The sequence below is a fragment of the Echiichthys vipera genome (assembly GCF_963691815.1).
Source record: "Echiichthys vipera genome assembly, chromosome: 2".
NCBI classification, from domain to species: domain Eukaryota; kingdom Metazoa; phylum Chordata; class Actinopteri; order Perciformes; family Trachinidae; genus Echiichthys; species Echiichthys vipera.
Window position 1 is genome coordinate 18410046 of NC_139827.1, and position 23283 is coordinate 18433328.

The window sequence follows — 23283 nt, forward strand, 5'->3', positions numbered from 1 at the left end:
TTATTTGAAAGAGATTTATAAACAATCTTACCAGAATTGAATTAAATTGAAAAGGTTAGTGGCATACATGTAAAAATTCAGATACTTGTGTTAGAAGCAAATTTATGATTTAATTTGATTCTAACTGGTTGAAATAATCCTACAGAGAATGCAGGTTAATCAAAGGCAGGGTTTTGAATTTCTGTGAGTATTTATTTAAATCATATTTTCAGCAACAGAAAATAAAATAAATAATATTGATAGCTGTATTCTAGAAGTATTGGTTTGATTATTTTCCCACCTTCGAGCGGATCTAAACGTCCGTCTGAACTACGGTTATTTCTTTAATCTACTAGCATGTTGAAATTTATCTGTGCTTAGCCTTCAAGGTGTCAGGCTTTAATGAATAAATTTGTTCTGTAATATTATTTGTTTTTTAGAAAATCCTAAACATACTGTACAAGAAGGTAATTGTTCCTATTATGGTGGAAAAAGTTTAGGTAAATGAGAAGATCTCTTGGTGTTCAAGAGGATCTGTATGAAATGGGACGGGTCCATTGTCCAAGAGGAGTTTGGGATTTTAAAAATGTACAGTAACAATGTAAGCAATTAAATAACAATATGGTATAAGCACTGAGTGGTTTCAATTCAAACTAACATATTTCGGAAATTATTTTTGTTTAGTTCCCAGCTCAGCGCCAATATACCGCACTGAGATATGCGTCTTCATTTTCATTTTTTCATTTTATCCTGTAGTTTTGCCTTCATGTTTCGCTCTTGTCTAAATTATTGTTGCTAAACTACATTGACCAGAACAAACCTTAATTGACATAGCAGTAGCTACTTTCCTTTTTACAACACAAATAACAAAACTGCAAACCAGACTCTTGTGCTGTTACAGCTCACTATTTTGGGGCGATAAATTGGAAACAGTACAGGTAATGAAGCCTGGTTAAGCGTTAAAGGATTTCTCTTTTTAAAGTGGTCAGTGTTACAAATCAGCTACAAACAAATACCGTCCATGACCTTAAAGGACTTTCTGTATCTAGACAGATTTATGTGCGTGCGCTTGCATGGCTGTGTGCCTGCGTGCAGGTGAGTGCGATCTTCTCCTCTGAGTGCAGACTGATCAATAGTAATTGGGTTGAGTGTCTCAAGCCTGGTTCTCTCCTTTTGTACTGTGGGCCTTTTGTAGGCTGACACAGGGCCAGAAGAGAAAGGGGACAGAGGAGAGAAAGAAAAGGACGAAAGAAGTGGGGAGACAGAGAGAAAATGGAGGATGTTTGTAAGTCGACGAGCATGACCGACTCCCTCAACCAAATCTCCGGATATTTATTCAGCATTACTCACTAATCTAAAAAAATCTCCCTCCCTTTCTGTCTCCCCTCTTTTCTTTTCATTCACACTCCACACTGGAGGGATAAGGTGCGTGTGTATGTGTGTGCAGGTTTATAGTGAAGCAATACTCTAGGATGAGGTGTGATAAAACCGATAACTTGTTAAGATGTATTAACAGGCCTCTCACCTCTTCCTGTCTTTCTCCCTCTTGCTTACTAACACAAGCACACTCCCAGAGTATCTCTCCAGCCTCCTCCCTTGCTATTCTGTCTCTTTTATGACTTCCATAAAAGCGGCGTGTGTTGAGTGAGGGCGGTGAGCTCCAGCGGTATTAGCAGGGAGGCATTAGGCATAAACTCTAAGGTATATTAAAGCAACGGCCCTGTTGTTCATATAAACACGCCAATTCAATTTAGCCTGCCCCACGGGGAATGGGATTTCAGCAGCTACAGAGAGGAGGGGAAGGAGGAGGGGGGAGGACGAGTGGTGGATCAGGTAAGTCAAGAAGAGGAGGTGGGATGAAGGGATCTTGGGCAGAAGCAGGAAAAGGGAATAAAGGAGAAGAAGTGAGGGGGAAAAAACGAAAGAGAGGTCGGGCAAAATGTGAAGATTGCCTTATGGGAGTGGCATGGCGGCTAGTTGGAGGAATTCATTATTATTGATGCATTAACTACCATGACGTAAGAACCTGCATTTTTGTCTGTGTGTACATGCATGTGTGCAGTGATAAGCGCTGCACACACACACACACACACACACACACACACACACACACACACACACACACACACACACACACACACACACACACACACACACACACACACACACTAAAACTCACACCCTGGCAGGCAGAGGGGCTGCCAGTGTCTGTGCACCGTTGCACGCTTGGACAGAGCGTTATGTGGGAAACCCTACAGTTATATTATTCAATCCAAATTCAAATGGGCTTGTCAGGCAAGCTCCTGTTTTTATTACCTGTCAGAAAAACCAAGGGATGGACGGAGCAGAGGGGAGCAAATTAAACGACAGTAAATAAGACCCCCTATCTCTGTCTACTCTCCCCCTGCCAAACTGACACTCCTCCTTGCGCAGTATTTTGGACACACACACACACACACACACACACACACACACACACACACACACACACACACACACACACACACTTTGACAGCATGTTTTTGTTCGGGCCTATCTGTAGTTTACCTTCACCAGGTTTTATCTGTCAATCAGATGCAGGAAGACCTAATTATTTTAGTTCATCACTGAATTCGATCTCTAGCCAATATCAATCAACTGAGCCAAGAACTGGATTTGATATTAAAGGAAAACTCTGTCAGACATTTCTTTAAAAATGATTTGGATGCACCTTTGACATTCATTAACGAGGAATCATGGCAAATAAAAATGAATTAAAAACGGGCATAAAGAAGACCTAGAGGGGAGATGGAGGGAATTTTTAAGGATGAGCTCTGCATATGGAGAAGTGGGGATAAAGCCTGGTGTTTCCTCCGATTACACACACACACACACACACACACACACACACACACACACACACACACACACACACACACACACACACACACACACTCTCTCTCTCTCTCTGTACACCCTGTACACCCTAAACAGCCTCCTCCCGTCTTGCCCCTTTCAGCCAGGCATAACCTCTGCCATCTGTCCACCCCCCTCCTCTCTTTCTCCTCCCTCCTTTTCACCCTCCTCCATCTCTTCTACTTCTTCCTCCAGATCCCGCCGCCTCCTCCCATTTAGGGTCTTATTTCCCCACTTTTATTCTCCGATGGCATTCTGAGAGATGGGGATAATTTAGTGTTTTCCTTCAGAGAGCGAGTCAGAAGTAGGTAGACAGGTAGACAGTCATATAAAAAACAGGAAATCAAGGCTGGATGACCCAATATAACCTTGACTTAAGTCAACCATTTTGGGGTTATGTTTTTTTCTGATGGTTTGACACAATAAATAATAATAAATCTATTCGAAGACATTACTTGCAGCTTATTTAGGAAGTGAATTTAATGGATGTTATTATGATGAGGTTTTTCGATAATTTAATGTATAGATGATACCATACCTAAACAGGTAATATTGTTTTGTTCCCTTACTCTCCCAAATCTACCAACTTTGAACTTTGCCAGATGAAAGGGACAGCTTGATGCATTTATAAATTGTATTTGAATGAAGCGATAAAAGAGCCATATTAGGAGCTCCTCTTCTAATCCTCTATTGTTCTTTGTCTGTCCCCTGTCCCACAGAGGGGCTGCTCTAATTAAAGACTAATAATTGTATTGTTTTATTAAGCCTATAGAGACAGAGATTCTGCTCTTCAATCATTCACTCTCTCCAATGTCTCTGCCCATCGAGGACTATCTCGCTGGATGAAGTCTAAAACCGACTGTGACTAGCTGTCGTGTGTGTGTAGCATACAGTAGGATGAGAAAGGAAAAAGCCAAATCTAAATTAAAACTTTAAAGCCACCATTATTTAATTACCCTAAAGGCTGTGGATTGTGTGTGTGTGTGTGTGTGTGTGTGTGTGTGTGTGTGTGTGTGTGTGTGTGTGTGTGTGTGTGTGTGTGTGTGTGTGTGTGTGTGTGTGTGTGTGTGTGTGTGTGTGTGTGTGTGTGTGTGTGTGTGTGTGTGTGTGTGTGTGTGTGTGTGTGTGTGTGTGTGTGTGTGTGTGTGTGTGTGTGTGTGTGTGTGTGTGTGTGTGTGTGTGTGTGTGTGTGTGTGCTGCCCAGGATTATTTCAGTTTTTCAATTTGCCCTTTTTCCTCTGTGTGTGTCCATGGACATTAATGTGTGTGTTTTGTATGTGCATGTGACCACAGTGTAACCCCCTATTGGTTGCCCCCCATTCACCTCTACACACCCATACGCATGCTGAAGCGCCGGCAGATAAAAAGGCATTATGGTAAATTCCACTTAATGACAAATTTTTAATTTGGGGAACAGGGCCTGGTGAATGGAGCTTAATTACCGGGGCCAAAGATCCCTCGGAAAAATAACCCCCTCGACGTGCCAAACCTGCCCGATAATGGAGCGCTCCGCAAAATGCCTCAGATTAACCAATGCCGTTTATCTCCCCCTTCCCTCCCCCCTTTCTCTCGCTGTATAATAACAAAAATAACAATCATGAAAATTCTATCTGCCTCCCAGCCCCCATCACCCCACTTCCCTCTCCCGCCTTTCCGCCCTCCCGCCCACTGCCTGGCTCACTCCCGCAGGAGGAAATTCATCAAAATTAAATTGAGGTTGCAACTCACTGGTTTTATTAAAATATATTTGCCCCTTACAGACGCTATGTGTTGATGTATTAGTGTGTTTTCCCCGCAGAAGACACAATGGGCACCCTGAATAATTTGGTCAGTTTCATCAGTGTTATTTTATGTGCTTGTGCACACCAGTATAACTTTAGCCTAAGAATACAACCACTTGTTGACTAGTGTGCTCGCCTGCCATTAGACTGACTTTCCCTACCAGTGGACATATTGAACATACATGATGTTGCCATTGATACAACAGTATCCGTTTTTTTGTCATGTGAGAGACTGTAAACTGCATTGTGTAAAAACTTTGCATGTATTATTTTCATTGTTTGACCTTAATTAAAAACCAAAAATTAGGATTTCCTAATGTCCAAGGTAATCTTATCAGAAGACTTGTTTTGTTCACCCCTCCCAACTCCAAAGATAATGAATTTACTAGCAGAAAACGAAACAACAAATCCTTACGATTTAGAATTCTAAACATTATGTTTGTCATTTGACGAAGTGATTATATCAGCCAATCGTTTCAGTTCTACTTTGAGTCATACTGTATAAGTCATCTTGGATTGTATATGTTCAAACATTACATTTTGAGAATATATTATTTTGTGGATCCAGATAATATACTGTACATACAAGGGTTTTATTAGGGTTTGGTGATAATTCAGCAGTATAACTTATCATCTTTCAATGGAATCAATATCATTAAGAAAACAGAGGTTTCATGATACACGGTTTAGTTGTTTAAATTGACAATAACGCGCACATTAACTCAGATTTATCAGTTTTTGTTATCAGAAACCCAAAGAACTGTAATTTTGAAAACAGCAGTTTGGGTTTTATAATCAACATTACAACACAGTACAGTTACATAACTTATGATTTCACATACGTAAGCAGATATTGTGATATATTGAGATATAGTCAATAGAAGGAAGATATCCCAAAGCGTCTGAACCACATTACGGAAATATTGACGTCATTTGGATGACCCATTACATTCTGATCCTTGCACGTTATGTTCATTTTTCACTATAGTTATTAGTAAAATGAGAAAATACTTTTCATTTGTCTAGTATTTATTTGACACAGGAGTACACAAAAAAGGCTTTATTATTATTTGTGAATTACTAAAGAGCATGCTATATTATGATACATATTGTTATCAAGATATGAAATGACCCATATTGGGAGTGAAGCGTTTGGCCGCATTGCCCAGCCCTGGTTTCAGTTGATTCTGTAATTTCAATAAATATATTTTATGACACAATGTAGGTTTTCTCTATAAAGACAGTTGTACAAGCTAATTGGTCTTGTCATTTTCATGTCCTTATTGAAAGCCCCTCTTGTTGCTTTCAAACCATAATGCTTTGTTATGTAGAATACCAGAAAGTCATGACTTCAAATCCTCAAATCAGTTCCTATAACCTCCAGGTTAATCCCAGGTTCAAATTGATCCTGTGACCAAACCTAAAGTCTGAGTCACTGATGTAATCTGATACTGAGTCATCACTTGGTCAATATGACCAAAAGAAAAATGTTGTACTCAAAGTTAACTGAAGAGGCATTTAAGTAAAGAGCATACATGTTGAATGAAATGTAATTAAATGCCTAGGTATTGTCCTGTGATGTGTCATAGGCCCAAACCATCAAAGCACATGTATGGGAATTTAATGAGTCAAATTTTAATTTGGCCTCTTTTTAAAACTTAGATGCATGATTGGTGAGACCATCACAACTGGTCGTGAGTCAGGACTGTGTGTTTTAATAATAACCACTCTGATTATCAACAGATAAGTGGAGATAAATTTTGCGTTTGAATTGAAAATCTCCTCTAAATAGAATGCTAACGGATATTAAAATGACACAATGACTACCTGTGAAACCCACAGACATGCACTGGCTCGGTTTTAGATAACTTGAACATGGTTCCAACACACACACACACACACACACACACACACACACACACACACACACACACACACACACACACACACACACACACACACACACAGAATCACTCACTTTTTTTGGCCTTCTCTGGTCCCTGTTGTTGTGTACCCTGATTGGACCATGTGGTTGCCATGCGGTTGCCAGGCCGCGCCCCTGCTGTGAGGTAATTGGTGTCTGTGGTATTGCCGCGTGGCGACGGTGCTTTGACTGACAGGTTTGGCCACCTGCCCTGCCCTGGCTGCCAACATGGTTTGGAAGGGGGCGAGGAGGAAGGGAGGAGGTGGCACGGGCTGGCAGGGGGCAAACACTCGGCTTGTCATGCGGGGATAGATAATCAAAGATGGGCTGCGATGAAATATTTGATGGCTGAACATGAGGCAGATTCAACAGGGGCCAGGGTGATGGCATCTGCCTGCATTTAGCTTTTTCACCAAGCTGCAGTGGCAAAAATCTGATCACAAAACATCTATTATGATCTCCTTTGATATACAGTATGGCAGTCTGTTAAGTCAAGGTTATTGTAATCAAGGTAGACTTCCAGTATCATGCAGCAGTTTGGCCATGACTTGAGGTGTAGTCTGTGTCAGATAGGATATCACTTTAATTATTTTCAAATGTAATTTAATCTAAAATTTGTCTCTCTGACTTGTGCCGGTCGAGGTAAAACACCAACATCAACACTTCTTTTACTTTCTATATAAAGCCAGACCCATATCAACGGATATCAGTTTCTATCAGTGTTGGTGTATATGTTTTCAGAAATGTGCCAACATGAATAGCATTTTTTACAGAACATATAATGCGGAAAACAATGCTTGGGGTGATTCAGAAATGGTTTCATATAGCTAGTTATTTTTATTTATTCTTTACTTAGATTTTCAACAATTGACACTTGATACTGAACATACAGTACTATTTAGCTGTTCATTTTATTTTTTGTATTTATATGGTCAGAAATTGCTTAGCCAGACCAAACTCCAGAACTGATACAGCACTGTCTGGCTACACCGGCTTATCATTCTTGGATAAAGGAATAAATATACTCTGGCTTGTTTTTACTTCTTTACTCCAATTACAGTCGTCTTGGGCGGCGCTAAGCACGATAGCAGAGATGGCAGGAAGAGAGGAGAATGCTTGACAAGTCAGGTGGGCATTTGATGGGCCAGACTAGGAATGGACGGATTCTGAACATACAGAACATGTAATAAAGTTATTTATAAAATAAGCAGCCTTTTTAGTACCTTTGCATTATCAGTATAAAAACAGTACAACAGTATAAAAACAGTTAAAAAAAATACAGGAGGCTGGGCTCTGATATGTCCGTACCAGTTGGCTTTAGCCAGATCAGCTCTTAAATATGCAGCTCAGGCCGGGCTTCAGACCTTTGTCAAACTAAAATTATTATATTCTCTCGTAGGCTTTGGTGCCCCTGAAACTTAATGTATTTCTCCATATTCTTGACTAAATATTCAACAGTCAAAGTAAACGTAGCTTTGCGATGCATTTTGTTGTATTTAAGGGGAAAATTGTTAGAAACTCTGTGAGCAGTGTTGATATTTCGTACCTTGCTAACAGGACATGCGTACACATACTTCACATACATACACACGTGTGTGGTTTGTCCAGATTTGATTGACAATTGCCTGGCAACAACTGTCTTGGGCTGTCCTTGATTAAAGAAATTCTAAGTCGACTAACACTCAATGATTTTGTCGACTAATTTATTAGGTGATTAAATAACTGACTGATAAAAGTTTCTCAGCAAAGAGGCATGCAAAAGCACCATTTTAAATCCTTTGTACAAGAGTTGTGCGCATAAGTTCCTAGTAAATAGATAATTCAGCATGAAAACAGCATTAAGAACTGACTAATGTACAAAAATCTTTGTCAACTAAGACCAAAACAACCGATTAGTGTGCTTAATGTCGATTGTGCCCCACTTCAAATGAGAAAGAAAGCACAGACAGAACGTCTGACAGAAATCTCTTGAGTTGAAATTAAACACAACTTTCATGACTTTGGCAGAAAATGTGTTGTTGAAGAAGCTAGAGTATAAAATGGCTTTTCAGGGCCTTTAAACATTACTTGTAAGTATCTTCAAGTTGTTGTCTTTTTTATAAGCAAAGTCCTCAAAAGTTATTTTCCTTCAGTCCACCCAGTTGAACCACGTCCCTCTTGTAAATAAAGCAAATCTTTGTCACAGCTGGAGAATGCTTTAAAATACTCCCTCTCACCATCTCTTCTGTCTAACACAGAGATCAGGGGAGATGGGCAAAGAAAGAGCATGAACTGACGCCAAATTAAATATGCAGCTTTAATCTTTAATAGGCCTGTACAGCTCTTGATCTATTCCCATCATGATGAATATCTGTCTATTTCCTTCTTGCTTTGCATATCATTTCATCTCACTACCTAATTTGTCCCAGTCCTCTGCTGTTCTCCACCATTATTCCCACAGGCACTCAGTCCTCCTCTACCTGGGATGCTCTTTGCTGTCTGTTGGGTTTGATATTCAGCTAGCTCCTCTTTTGTTGTCTTGTAATGCGCTCCATGGCCCTTACCCATGCACCCCCCCCCCCCCCCTCTCTCTCTCTCTCTCTCTCTCTCTCTCTCTCTCTCTCTCTCTCTCTCTCTCTCTCTCTCTCTCTTCTCACTGTTCTTGTTCATCCCACTTGTACTCCTGCTCTCTTTGCTATTGTGTCTTACACCCTCGGCCAGACTTTTCTGTCACACAAAAGAGCGTAGAATAGCTGCAGGTTTGTGTGTGTCTGTGCGTGCTCCTGTGTGTGTGTCTGACTTAGCTGGGCTTTTGGTGTGTTTTAAGGAGGGCAAGGCTGTGGGGCAAGGGTGATGTCACAATGTCACAAAGGAAACACATTTTTGACACACCGACTCACACACTCACACTCACACACACACACACACACAGCCTGCACACTCCCGCCCACCCTCACCATTGTCATGTATAGTGTTGCTAATCCGGCCCTGTCGCTTCAGTATCAAACATAACCTCCATTTGGGCGGCAAGGCCTCTCTTTCACTCCCATTTTGTGTATGCATGTGTGCGTGCACTGGTTGCCGTGTTAATGGGCCCAGTCAACAGCATGGTACAATGGGCGGGTTGGCTTGGGATGCCTGTTTAAGTGTAGGGACAGGGAAACAGGGATAGGGGCAAGGCCTTTCCAAGGCTTTGATGTTGCTAGGACAGAGGGGAGAACAGCTTGTAGATGACACACACACACACACACTCTCTCACTCTCACTCATTCCTCGTCCTGCAAGAAGGATGATACCCGTGGTCCCCCTTATATTCTGTGTGTGTGTGTGTGTGTGTGTGTGTGTGTGTGTGTGTGTGTGTGTGTGTGTGTGTGTGTGTGTGTGTGTGTGTGTGTGTGTGTGTGTGTGTGTGTGTGTGTGTGTGTGTGTGTGTGTGTGTGTGTGTGTGTGTGTGTGTGTGTGTGTGTGTGTGTGTGTGTGTGTGTGTGTGTGTGTGTGTGTGTGTGCGCGCGCCCCCCCCAGGAGAGTCGGGTGTTCATGGTTCATTAGCCACACGTACACTTCTGTTCTGTTCTCACTGGTAGAAGGGACAGATTCAAATAATTCACACACGCACACACAGAGTTTCACTGTTCTGTTCTGCCGGCTCTGATGAACTGGCACGCAGCCTCCTCCCTTCTCCTCCTCATCTTCTAGTAATCAGGGTACCTATGAGACAGACAGGTAGCATCTGTCGCCCTCTCTCCCCTGATCCTTCCCTCCCTCGGTTTCTCCATCTCCCCCTCTTCCACGCCATTGTGTCAAATTTCCCCCGACGACGGAGTGATGTGATAATGTACGAGTTGTCCCGGAGAATCAAAATCCGTGGAACCCGCAGAACCCGCTGTAAATGGGATGCTTAGGAACGCCTTCTCTTCTGCAATTGTTTGATTGAATACATGTAGAGATGTTTCGAGACTCGTTGTTTTCATTCTGATCCGTACTCATGCATCACAATAATTTATTTTGTTAGCATCATACGACTTTTAAGATGGTTGTGAGAAATGCTTTGCCATTAGATGTGCTGAAAATTGAACAGTTGCAGCCGACATGGCGGAAGCCTCTGCCTCTGTCTCTCTCTCTGTCTCTCTCTCTCTGTTCAGCTGCTCGGTGTAGCCCCTGCCATCTGCTTATTCAGCTCCAGAGTACTTCAGATCAGTTGGGCCACGATGAAGCGAGCAGCTCCGCTGGTTTGGTTTTGAGCAGGGCCTCAAGGTTGATTAGCATATTTTCACCCAATGTACAGACAACAGTCCCCCACCCACCCTCTCTTCTTTTCCTCCTCCACCCCCACTCATGTGTTTGATTCCTCGTCCGTGACAAAGAGCTCCAACCTTTATCTGTGTGTGTGTTGGTGAGATGGGGGGCCCTTAGATTAAGGGAAAGCTTCCTGCTCTTTATTTGGGGAGTCCCCCCGGGAGACGCTTTGGGAATTACTTTTTTTGAGTCACTAACGCCTACACACACACACACACACACAAACACACACACACACACACACACACACACACACACACTCAGACCCGCACGTACACACGTTTCACCCCTGCCTTATTTCAAGCTGCCCATTGACTGGGTGCTGGTTGTTGTGTAACGGCAACTACGTGTGCAGGGACGCTTTCTCAAACAGACAAACGTCATACAGAGGCCTCCCAGTCTGGTCAGTGAGCGATGCAGAGGTCCCCCATCCACTTCTCTGTACTAAATGAACCAAAACTAACTTTCCTAGAATAGCTTTAATGTGACTGTCAGAAACCGCATACCTGCTGCTTTTAGATCAAAAAACTGTGGTACACTGATCTTTAGCTGACAACACAATACATTTAAAACTCATTTTCAAGCAAAAAACCCCACAACCATTCACCTCCAGCTTCTCCAATGTGAGGATTTTGCTGCATTTTCTGCTTTATATTATCGGCGTTTTAAGTTGTTACCTCATGCTATGTACAACTGTTTTCATTATTTTGAAATTTATAGACAACTAATTAATTTATCAGGAAGTCAGCTGCATCATTCTGTGTAATACTGTTTATTACACTGAAAGTACTGAACTACTGACTGTCACAAGCCAGTTTTTCTGAGAGCAGGGCAAAAATGTCACCACTTCGGAGGGAGAGGGAGAGAGAGAGAGAGAGAAAGAGAGAAAAAAAAAAGACTGAGGTAGATAGAGAAGACTGTAATATTTGATTATGGCTCAAGGCTGTATGTTTGTCCAAAGGCTAAAGACTGTCAACCAGCTAATCGTGGGGGTCGATGAGTGGGTGTGTCTGTATGCGTTTGTGAAAGCATGTGCGGGTCACTGCTATCAGCACATAATTTATGCGGAGTACACGTGTTTGTGTGTCTGTTACGATTTCTGGATGTCAGTTGCAGTTCTGTGGGCCTGAGGAGAGTACAGTGGTCTCCCTCAGGGCGCTGTTAGTGCCACTCTCATACAGATGTGCTGGGCTGCCACTGTGTCAGTTTCTCTGTGTGTGCGTGCCCTTCTCTTACAGAAATCTTAACTTACTCCTCAGGGTTTAGAGTTCTTAATAGGGTTAGATTTTGTCTTGAATCTATCAGCTCTGGTTCCTTGTTCCAATTCTTGTCATATTTTTTGAGTAAGAAAATAACTGTTCAAGGCAAAAAACATATTTATTTTTGGTAGATTTAGGCTGCCATAAACAGACATTTGTAATAAACATTTTTCGTAACAAATACTTGGTTACAGTATACTGTATCCTAACAACTTGTTGTTAATTCAAATTCAGAAAGAGTCTGGATAATTAACCCTAATCCTCTATTATTCTAAAACCTCCCAGATACTCCCAATCTTCTCTTCCCCTCCCAGAAATAATTTAGCCTGAAGATTTACTTTTCAAGAAAGCTGCATTTTGGCAGACATAAAAACTATAGAAAGATACAAGATAGATTCCATTTTAAAATATTTTTTTCTGTCCTGCAAGATGCTGAAGGAGCAGAGAGCCGCTGGCTGGTTTCTTCCAGGGACAAGGAGGTAGGTGGACTTCAGTAACTTTACAGTATGTCATTTATTCAGCTTCTCTTGTCTTCTGAGGTATTTTCATAGAAAAGTTTGTGCTTGTGGTCTAAATGGCATGTGTTAAGTCTATACGTACATTTTTTTGTAGTTGTGCACAGTGCAAATGTTTATTTAATAAGGACTGGTTCAATATAAGGATATAAGCCAAAATATTATCTAAGAAGTTATATTATATTACATGATATTACAATATTACATACATTATATGCAATATGTAATATTTTGCTTTCATTAGAGGCAAGGGCTATGAACTTATTTTTTGCCAGTCCCACTGAGTTGGAAAATAATATTTCTGACTGAAAATCAACAATTGATCTGTTGTCTTTTGTGTATACAAATCAATAAATTAGTAAATTGTGCATCAACTATGTGTGTTTCAGGCTCAGATCTATAACAAAGGCAAGGGTCCCAGGATATCGATGCAGCGGGTGGCAAACAGATACTACACTAACAAGAACGTCCACTGTAGAAATTGCAACAAGACCGGACATCTCTCCAAGAACTGCCATGAGCCAAAAGTCAGTTCTAATGCTCAGAAGCATGAACATCTTATTCACAGTGAGTACAATTACATAAAATTACTAACTTTGTGTGTGTGTGTGTGTGTGCAGAAGTTGCTGCCATGCTTTCTTTGCGGCACCCCAGGCCACCTGGTCAGTAAATGCCCCAATAAGCACTGCAACAACTGCGGCCTGCCCGGGCACCTCTACAATTCCTGCAGCGAGAGAGCGTACTGGCACCAACACTGTGAACGCTGCGGCATGAAGGGGCACTTATCTGAAGTGAGTATAGCGTCCTGTTGTATTAGGTTTGAATTATAATAAGAGAAGAAGGCTCTGCACGTTTGAGTCCAATGGCATTGCATGGCAAAAAAAGTATATGGAATACTATATGTGTTGTTGAACATCATATTGAGCATCTCATTCCATAACCATAAAACCCATTTTCATTAATATATCTTGAGGTGAGAGGTCAATGGACCCCTTTGAAAATCGCCAATGCCGGTTTTTCACTCGCCAAAATTAGAGTAGAATCCTATGTGAAAAAGTAATTCATGGCTGCTGTCCTCTCTCGTATCGATCTCAGTGCGTCCATTACCGGCGCGCTGTGAGACTTGCTCCTCAACGCTCCGCACACTCCCGCTACGCTCTTCTTCGTGGGTGTCTGAACCCTCTTGGCAACAGCTCGCCAAGCTTCGCTCTGTTTTGTTCTTGCAATCATCTCAGTTTTTTTTATACTGTCTATAGGTTAAATCCGTGGTTAAATCACTGCAATGTCTGTTTCTACTCTGAAAAAAAGAAATGTTGACACTAAAAACCGGCAGTTCAACAATGAATGGACAGAGAAATATTTGTTTATAACTGTCACTGTGAAGCCTAGGTTTACTCTGCAGCCATATTGGTGTGTAAAGAGTATAACTTGATAAGGCATTTTTAGAAAAATCATACTAACTTCAACACCACTTTCCCACTGAACTGTAAAAATACTCTGCATTAACATTACGTTGATTTTTGTCAGTAAAGTTTTTAAAGAATAAATTAATGTTTCATATGTACTTTCATATGTAAACCTGGTAAAGTAACTAGTAACTTAAGTAATCAGATAAATGTAGTGGACTAAAAAGTAGAATATTTCCCACTGATTTGTAGTGGAGTAGAAGTATAAAGTAACATGAAAAGAAAATACTCAAGGTAAGAGCCTCAAACTTGTACTTCAGTACAGTAGTTGAATAAAAACCTCTGGTTAACAGGTATTTAATAGGTTAATTTAATAAGGATTGTTTTTTGACAAGGTGTTTGCACTTTGAGTTGCACTTTGTTTGGATCAGCTGTTATGCTTTTGCACTTTGAGGCCTTTACTATTTACATTGATAAAATAAAGACAATATATGCACTTCTATGTCGCTGTAGTGTTTTACAATATCTATTAATGTGATTCTTATATTTTTCCGGCCCCTCATTTTGGATCGTTTTCGTCAACCAGCCCCAATTCCAAATTGTTTCTTATGATACCGTACTACAGCCTCTTAAAGATGCCCCTGCGGGTCTCTTCCTGGGGTGGGAGCTGGGGTGGCTGATCAGATTTCAGGCCACCCTAGGCCATCCTCTGGAAACGCCCCTGGTGTTAACAACAGACCTTATTTCAGGCATCTAACAAAAAAACTCAAAAAAAGCCATTGACATCAAAACAAGGGGTTTCTGCAGCACTCTGTAAAGCCATGAAATAGCACACATGTACTATGTCATACAGTAACACCAGGGTAATGTAGTTAAACACAATTGATATGCACGTGTGAGTTGCATATAGGAAACCCTAGAAATACAACTAATACTCAATACTAAAAGCAAATGGACAACAGGATTCGACACAACACGAAACTTGATACCTCTTTTGATACCAGAGCAAAGAAAAAGTCCTTGACACATGAAATTAGGATTATTATTCTAATTATTATTTAGAATTAACTGCAACACACGTTTTCAAGCCTTTTATTAGATAGGACAGATAGGAAATGGGGTGAGAGAGAGTGGAAGACATGCAGCAAAGGGGCACAGGTCGTCGTCGAACCTGCTGCCGCTGCCTCGAGGGCAGTTAAGGCGACTGCTCTAACCACTGTGCCACCGGCCGCCCCTTCTGTTTCATTTATTCCACCCAGGGTTGAAAATCTGATTGTAGATCTGCTTTTTTATAGCTCCGGTACTTTTGATACTATCAAATGTGAATGTCATATTGATTTAAAACATCTAGCATTGAAAGATATCCATACCTTTTGACAACCTTAAACGTGATATGAAGGCATACTGTTTTTTGCAAAATAAAGGGATAAAGTATTTCGGGAGTAAGAAAGCTTTTAACTTCATGCCACCGTATGAGCGAGCACAGCTAAATGGTCCCTGTGCGTGCGTGCGTGCACGTATGTGTGTGTATGTGCGCGCGTGTGTACGCAGGGGCTTTTGCTTGTTTTGAGAACAATAGTTCTAAATGTAAACATGGCAAACCCACCAACCACAGAAGTATACTGTATTCACTTGAATTTCCTCTTAATTACACCCCTTTAGTCCCAATTTTTACCTCGTTTCACCTCTCTCCTTCTTTTTCTTCCTTCTCTCTAAGTAATAATGAGTGACCAGGGGTCAGCACACGCTGCTGTTCACATTAATTGATACACTTCAGCAATTACAGCTTAGTTATGTCTCTGCCATGCTGCATATTCCAGCTGCGGGTTTGTGTGTGTGTGTGTGTGTGTGTGTGTGTGTGTGTGTGTGTGTGTGTGTGTGTGTGTGTGTGTGTGTGTGTGTGTGTGTGTGTGTGTGTGTGTGTGTGTGTGTGTGTGTGTGTGTGTGTGTGTGTGTGTGTGTGTGTGTGTGTGTGTGTGTGTGTGTGTGTGTGTGTGTGTGTGTGTGTGTGTGTGTGTGTGTGTGTGTGTGTGTGTGTGTTGGCACTGAAGGGTGAATCTAATGACCATCAATGACAATTATCCCACCGCAACGTTCATTACCCTGCCCATTTACACTAATGCCATAGAATGGAAAACCCTGTGTGCATGTAAGAGCTTGCCTGTGTCTCCCCCACCCCCTTTCTCTCTCGCTCTCTGCCAGTCAGTCATGTACTGTGCTCTGTGTAATGGATGAGTAACCAGGTGAACACCAGAGGGAGAGGGGAGACCAGGACACACACTGCCCATTTTTTTCTCTCCTTCTGGCCCTCTCTCTCATCCATTCTTTTGCTGCTCTTCCTCTGGATCCTCATGTTCATCTTGTTCTTCCTCTTCTCTTTTGCATATTGTTTTCAACAGCAAACAGAAGTGCAAAGTTGTGTGGTATTGTAATTACCCTTTTCTTGGAACGCACAACTTTTTTTTTTCTTACACTCACAAATTATGCCGTATGTGTTAGTGTGTGCGTTTCAGAGAGAAAGAGAGTCAGGTCTCTGTCCCCTGGGCCTTTCTGTGTCTCTCATTAAAGACAGACGGTTGACGGAGCGCGAGTGTGTCGCTCGCCTCGCCTGTCGCCCTCAACAACAACACACTACCCCGGCGGTCTGGAGGGAGAGAGCAAACAGGAGGGAGCTGGTGTGGTGGGGGGTTGTTGAAGAAAAGAAAGCTAGATAAGAGGTGGAGAAGGATACAGCTATCGAAATTCATATTTGCCATTCTCTGTATTCAAATCTAACCAGCTCAGATTAAGCCAGAAATGCCCAGCGTTCTTTGCAGGCTTAAAGGTCAGAATTTGAACAAGCACTTTCAGTCAAATATTCACTTTTTAATGTAACAAGAATTTGCATATCATGTAAATTTGTAAAATAAGTTGTTTAGTGTGTGCAGGCGAAAACTAAACATAGCCTTCCTCACAGGTCAGGTTTAAATCTTCCTCTCTTTCTCTCGCTGTCTCTCTCACTCAGTAGGTGTGTAAGTAGATAAATCTTGTTGCCTGCGGCGACTGTGGTATTTTCAATTTCCCAGTGGGAAGTGGCAGCGGTTGGGAAAGGATGTCGGAACGCTTAAGGAACAGCGTGGCGAAGCCCCGGAGATAATGCTTTAGCTACACCGGGACAAAACAACTGACTGCCTCACTTACTGACTGTTTGAGTGACTGGCTACAGAGAGACACATGGAAGGGAAACGGGTGATAAAGGTTTAGTGAGAGACAGAGGAAGAGACTTAAAGAGACACCATGGCCTGCTTTTCAGGTTTTTTTTGGCCCTCTCTCTGTCCTCTCTTTGTTACTCAACATCATGCCTAAATGTTTCTTCCTAATTGTGCTCTTAATATCCTATTCCCCTCTTTTTAATATTCATTATTCCTTTTATGTGCTCCATAAATGTGTGTGTGTGTGTGACAATATATTTGATGACCAAGTGTTTTTTCTCTCTCTTCAGGCTTGTCCAGAGATCTGGAGACAGTATCACATCACGGTGAGTATCTTCCCACAAACCCCACACTTTTATCCGAGCCCTTCTAAACTTCTTTATGGTTCCGTCAGTGGACTTGTTAATCAGACTGTAGATACAGACAAATGCCAGATGGTGAAGAAGTCAATGAAATTGTGATTTTTGTATTTTGGTTGAACATGTAGAGAGAGAGAGAGAGAGAGAGAGAGAGAGAGAGAGAGAGAGAGAGAGAGAGAGAGAGAGAGAGAGAGAGAGAGAGAGAGAGAGAGAGAGAGAGAGAGAGAGAGAGAGAGAGAGAGAGAGAGAGAGAGAGAGAGAGAGAGAGAGAGAGAGAGAGAGAGAGAGAGAGAGAGAGAGAGAGAGAGAGAGAGAGAGAGAGAGAGAGAGAGAGAGAGAGAGAGAGAGAGAGACCCTCAGCTCCATTATATATGATATCTTTATTTATATAGCACCTTTAAAAACAAAAGTTTACAAAGTGCTTTGACGGTCAACAAAGAGCAAATGATGGACATACATTTCACATACCATGCATATATGGTATACTGTTTTAAAGTATGTAGAGTGTAACAGTTTGCACCCAACCTGTGTCAAATTTAGCAAAATCCCTTTGTACTTCTGCTTAGAGTCCCAATTAAAAGCAGAGAAATGGCGGTGGTGGAACGGGTGACTGAGCCAGCAGCACACTCACCCTGCCCCACTTATAGCTGGGCACACGTTTTAAATCTTTTTCATGCATAACCTGCCTTATCAGAAGAGAAATATTTAAAATCTTACTGTACAGTATATGCCTTAACCAATAGTATATCCAACAATATACATTTGTGAACTCTGCAAGGGAGCGATTATTTGTAGGCTTTGTATGCCATTTGTCAGTGCAGCTGAAAGTTGATAGGAAATTGGGTAGAGAGAGAGAGGGGGGACAACATGCATCAAGGGGGCCCAGGGGCCGGAGTCGAACCCGGGCCGCAGGATTGAGGACTCAGTATATAGGGTTATGGTAGACTTTTAAATTATTAACTCAGTGTTTTAATTTATAGATTATGGTCCACTTACACGAAATAACTGACATAAAAGTGCCGGATTGTGAAGGTTGTGCTTTTCTGGGAATAGGCTTAATTTCTCAGACCAACATCAATCTCTCCTTATGCTTTCTGCAGTATCTTGACTGTCAAATTCAACCAAATGGCGACCGTGATTTGAGCTTTGTGACAAGAACCAGACGAATTGTGCTTTAGCATGCAGAAAGAAAGCATTTTCCATCAGCATTGCAAAGGCAAAGGTGCCACACGATCACTCCAAATCAATAAGTCAGTTGCGACTGGTATTGACCTCGCCCTGTAGCAGATGAGTGAACCATGGTGGGGAAAAAAACATCTCAAAAAGATTAACAAAGTGCCCTGAGTGATGGGAACCTGTGTGTGTGTGTGTGTGTGTGTGTGTGTGTGTGTGTGTGTGTGTGTGTGTGTGTGTGTGTGTGTGTGTGTGTGTGTGTGTGTGTGTGTGTGTGTGTGTGTGTGTGTGTGTGTGTGTGTGTGTGTGTGTGTGTGTGTGTGTGTGTGTGTGTGTGTGTGTGTGTGTGTGTGTGTGATGTGTCAAAATGTAGGAAACTGTGTGGCAGTCACATGGGCCATATGTCAGCGAGGATGCATTTGCTTATTTGTGTGTGTGTTTATCCAAAATCTGAAAAGATAACTAGTTTCCTTGGCTTTGTGTGTGTGTCGGTGTCGGTGTGTGTGTGTGCATCTGAGCGAGGGGGTGATATAGACCTCAGCCTAAGAGAAAAGAGCAGCTTGTTTGTCAATTAAAAGACGTGATAAAGCATGAAATGGGCTGCCAACGCCACTCGGGACAAGGGAGTGAGAGAGACAGGGAAGATGAGTGTGTGTTTGCATATATCTTGGCGTGCACTTTGCGTGTATGTGTTGGGGGAGGTCTGTCACTCTCCTCTATGGAGATTAATTAGCAGGGGCTGTCTAATGAAAAGGCAGCATCGTTAGCGCTAGGGTAGCACGGCGGGAGAGACAGAGGGAGGAGGAAGGGGGAGGGAAGAGGACAGAGAAGTTCCAGGGGAGACGCTGGCAGCAGAGGATGGGAGTTAAGTTTAATACTTGCTCGTGCGTTGGCGGGGGATGCTTTGTGTTTTATTGTTTTACTTTGAACCACACAAGACATGAGGAAAAGATGATGAAAAAAAATCTTTGGGCGCCATGCAAGATGATGAAACAACCTTTTTTTTGTGTGTTTCCGTGTGTGTGTTTGCATGTGACGGTGTGTTTTAACGGGTGGAGGATTGTGACCCAGGTCTAATTGAAGTATTTAAGCCATTTAAGCACTGGGAACAGAAGGTCGTTACAGATCCAAACTGGCATGGTGGTTAGGGGCTTGCAACAGACACAAACACACCCAAACACACAAGCATACACAGGGCTCCTTCTGTTTAAGACAGCCTCATTTTATTCATGATGCTGCTTATGACCCTGAACTCCCCAATGTGAGAAGGTGTGTGTATATGTGTGTGTGTTTGCTTTGGGAGATGTGACTCTGTCACCTTCCGCTGGGCTCAGCCAGGTGTGAAAAGGCATTCTGTCAGACCTCCCTGCTACTGGGTCCATTTATCGTGTGTGTGTGTGTGTGTGTGTGTGTGTGTGTGTGTGTGTGTGTGTGTGTGTGTGTGTGTGTGTGTGTGTGTGTGTGTGTGTGTGTGTGTGTGTGTGTGTGTGTGTGTGTGTGTGTGTGTGTGTGTGTGTGTGTGTGTGTGTGTGTGTGTGTGTGTGTGTGTGTGTGTGTGTGTGTGTGTGTGTGTGTGTGTGTGTGTGTGTTCGTTCCATGAGTGTATGTGTTGTCCGCCTGCACCTGGCCCTCAACTAACAAACTCCTCCAAACCACACAGTATAGACCACAAAGCCCGGGGGTATTTACTGAGAAAGTAAGATACTGACACACATGGACACACACAAATACCCCCACACACATACTTCTACAATATATAGAGAGTAGTAAATGGGGTAAAAAAAAAAAAAAGCTTTCCACAACATGTTCATCTTGTTTGTGTTGACATTTTTACGCAAAAAAGAGATTTGCTTGGGAGAACCAGTTTACTTCAACAGCTCTTCCAGTTTCTCTTTCTTGTTCGCTCACCCACACAAACGCCTACAGAGACTCTGGTTTTACTTTCTTTTGCATACAGCTTGACAGCGTGGGGTCGTTTTCCTGCAGACCCCATCTGCCTAGCTCCTTCCAGCTTTGTGTTGTCTTCTCACCAATATGCAAAATATAATTTACCCCAAAATACCCCATCATTGGTAAGATGTTTAATGCATTCCAGATGAGGTTTATTGGGGTGAAAATGTGTAATGTTTCGATGTACATATTTCTAACCTACCTTTTACCTAATCAGCTTATGTTGTTAGCCTTTCCTTCATTTCCCAGAATGCTTTTCACAAGCCCAAAAGAACAGGTGTAAACTTAGCACTTTCAGTCTAAGATGGGTGTGAGTGCATTGCATCATGCCTCTTCTGCTTTGGATTTCTACTGATTGTTGATTGAGACTGTAGAGAGAAGCCATGTCTATTTGACCCTGAGTCAGTGATGCCAAAGTACAATATTAACTGTGGGTGTTTTAGATAGATCAAAAGGTTTCTGCTCATGCACTAACATGCAAACGTGGCTGGATCGTCTATCCAACTAAACAGAGAAACTCTGATCACAACACACACAGGGATAGTGACTTTACGCTCAGCTCAGGATGCCATTACGCCACCACGCTATATCTTTACACAGCAAGTATTTGTTTGCTGCTATATTAATACTCTGAATATTCAGTACAGCCAGGACTGTTGCTTTTATGAAAGCAGACTTCTGAGTGCCTTTGCATAGCCATATTTTGCAAAACAGTACACAATCCACATAGGAACAGTCTCTTTTCATTCCAGTTACAAAATGTATTATTTTGACCGTCAAATTGGTCATGTATGAATTTCTCCCGTCTAAAAAAAAAACTGCTTTGCTGTCCAACAAACAGTCCAAAGCCCAACCTTACTTCCTTCCATAATTTACAACTACAAGAGTGATCTGAATTAGCAGACCTCCCGCCAAATCTTGCCCTACAGTATCTCACACGTTATTGCAGTGTGAATTTTACTGATTATTCTGACGCCACATGAATGTGGCACAAATGCTCTGTTTTGCAGTGTTAAGGGAGGTGAAAAATAATTTGTGCATCCGCCCGTGATTAGTATCCACTCCAAAATGTAATTGGTTCTTCCTTGGCCCATGCTACACCCTTCCACCCAGTTTTATGAAAATCTGTCCAGTAGTTATTCCGTAATCCTGCTGACAGACAGACAGACACACCAACAAACAGATAAACTTAGGTGAAAACATTACTTCCTTGGCGAAAGTAAGTAAATATTACAGAGAAAAGCAACACATCCTGAGGGTGAAACAGCAAACGATTGCCATTTCTGCTTGACAAAATGCTTTATATAACAATTACTAGTAATAGACGACCAAAACTAGTGATTTAAAAAAAAAAAACAGAACCACTTTTATCATTACCAGCCAGCAACACAGGAAAGAGAGGACAGATGGAGAGAAATAGAAGACATGGAAAAGGGAAGACAAGAGAGGAGTACAGTCAAGTGGGAATGGAGTGATGGACAACGGTCAGTAAAGGCAGGAATAGCAGTGCAAGTTGAGCAGCCTGCCGTCCATGCACAGGCTGCATTAATGCATGTAAAGATCATGCATAAATGCATGCATTTAATCATACAACACACACAAGTCACAGTGACTTTTTCTCCCTGTTAGTGTTGTCAGGACCCTGCTGTGCTGAATTAAGACCAGAGCGCCACCCTATGGCTGCTGCAGGAAGTGTAGGCGCTCTCTTTAATGTGCAAGAGAGTGAGAATATACCTCATTTTAATTTTCTGAAAGTGGGTCACATCCAAATCAATAATCAACTTCAACGGGTCTTTTCACCAGCTGTATGTGGTGAATCTGGCCAATGCGACATTAGACTCAACATGATTCACAGAGACAGAGAGGGGAAGGCAGCTGGAGAGGGGGAGAGAGGTGTGTAGTGAGAGATTCAGAAGGATGGGAGGAGAAAGCGAGAGAAACGAAGACGGGTGAGTGTATTAAAAAAGGGAATGGAGATGGGAGAGTGAATCTGAGCACACAGCAGCTGATTGGTACAGGTATATCAGTGTGTGAGCATTGATTGGCCTCTCTTTAGATAGCAGTGGTGACACCTGTACGTGTGTGTGTATATTGATCGGTACCTCGTCCACGGTGTGTGTTTTCTGTGTGTGTGTGTGTGTATCGAGCGGATTGTCTCTTAACGGGGGTATCTGTGTGTGTGTGTATTGATCTTTTCCTCAGGGACGGGTGTGTGTGTCTGTCAGTGTCTCTCGGGGTGCCTGTGAAAAACAGTCTGTGACCTTTTTGTTCACCACAGAAATTAAGCCGTTTTAACTGTTCCCCTTTTGGTATCCCTCTTTCTCACCTCACTGCCCTTTTTTCTCCCTTTCATTTAGTATGTTTTATACCGTTTTTGTCCCACCGTCTTTCCCCAGAAGGTTTATAGCTGTATGCCCAATTCACACATGCCTTTGTTAGCTCAAGGTGAAGACATTTTGCCCCTTTAAAATCCTCTTTTCAGAAAAGAAAATACATTAAACATGTCTTTAGGGGAAAAAAAACGTTTAAATGAGTTAACAAAGTAGGCCTCTTGAGTTTGCCCATTTCAAATTACAA

The 23283-nt window shown here is 42.1% G+C and overlaps 1 protein-coding gene across 1 annotated transcript in view; it reads left to right on the plus strand.

The window, feature by feature from the left end:
- The window catches only part of zcchc7 (zinc finger, CCHC domain containing 7), a 54123-nt gene that overhangs the window by 19025 nt on the left and 11815 nt on the right, over window positions 1–23283 (plus strand). Inside the window, exons 4-7 of the mRNA XM_083931896.1 lie at window positions 12542–12591; window positions 13017–13154; window positions 13248–13418; window positions 17515–17550. Of these exons, the coding sequence (XP_083788022.1) occupies window positions 12542–12591; window positions 13017–13154; window positions 13248–13418; window positions 17515–17550 (395 nt within the window). The remainder of the gene's footprint in view (window positions 1–12541; window positions 12592–13016; window positions 13155–13247; window positions 13419–17514; window positions 17551–23283) is intronic.